This window comes from Corapipo altera, unplaced genomic scaffold (assembly GCF_003945725.1).
Source record: "Corapipo altera isolate COAL_440 unplaced genomic scaffold, ASM394572v1 49643, whole genome shotgun sequence".
Lineage (NCBI taxonomy): Eukaryota > Metazoa > Chordata > Aves > Passeriformes > Pipridae > Corapipo > Corapipo altera.
Window position 1 is genome coordinate 1,132 of NW_020890744.1, and position 434 is coordinate 1,565.

The 434-nt window shown below is 64.7% G+C and overlaps 1 protein-coding gene across 1 annotated transcript in view; it reads right to left on the reverse strand.

Moving 5' to 3' along the window:
• LOC113942470 (solute carrier family 22 member 6-like) overlaps nt 1–219 on the reverse strand; it is a gene marked incomplete at both ends in the record, with an annotated part of 1,322 nt that extends 1,103 nt beyond the window's left edge. The window contains one exon of the mRNA XM_027633598.1: nt 18–219. Within this exon, the coding sequence (XP_027489399.1) occupies nt 18–219 (202 nt within the window). The remainder of the gene's footprint in view (nt 1–17) is intronic.
• Between the last annotated feature and the right edge of the window lie 215 nt (nt 220–434).

The following is a 434-nucleotide window of genomic DNA, read 5'->3' on the forward strand; positions in this document are numbered from 1 at the left end:
CAGGGGCCCCCCCTCACCTGTCGGAGAGCCCCCCGAAGACGATGCCGCCCACCAGGACTCCGGCCATGTAGAGCGACTGCGCCAACTGCCGCAGCCCCCGCGAGCCACACACCAGGTCCCACTGCGGGGGGGACACGGCACGGGGTGGGATCGGGGCCGGGGGGGTCCCCTCCGCCCTCCCAACCCCCCAGAACAGGCTGTGGTGGCCATTTGGGTCAACTGTTGGCCAATGGAAAGGTGCCACCAAACACTCAGCCACCAAACTGTCAGCCACCCTTCCCGCGGGTGGAAGAGGAAGAAATGAGGAAGAAGAAGAAGGTGTGAGAAGGAGGAGGAAGAGAAGGAGGAGGAGGAGAAGGAGGAGGAGGAGAAGGAGGAGGAGGAGAAGGAGAAGGTCCCCTAACCCCTTGTGACCCCCTTGCTGGTGGCCACAG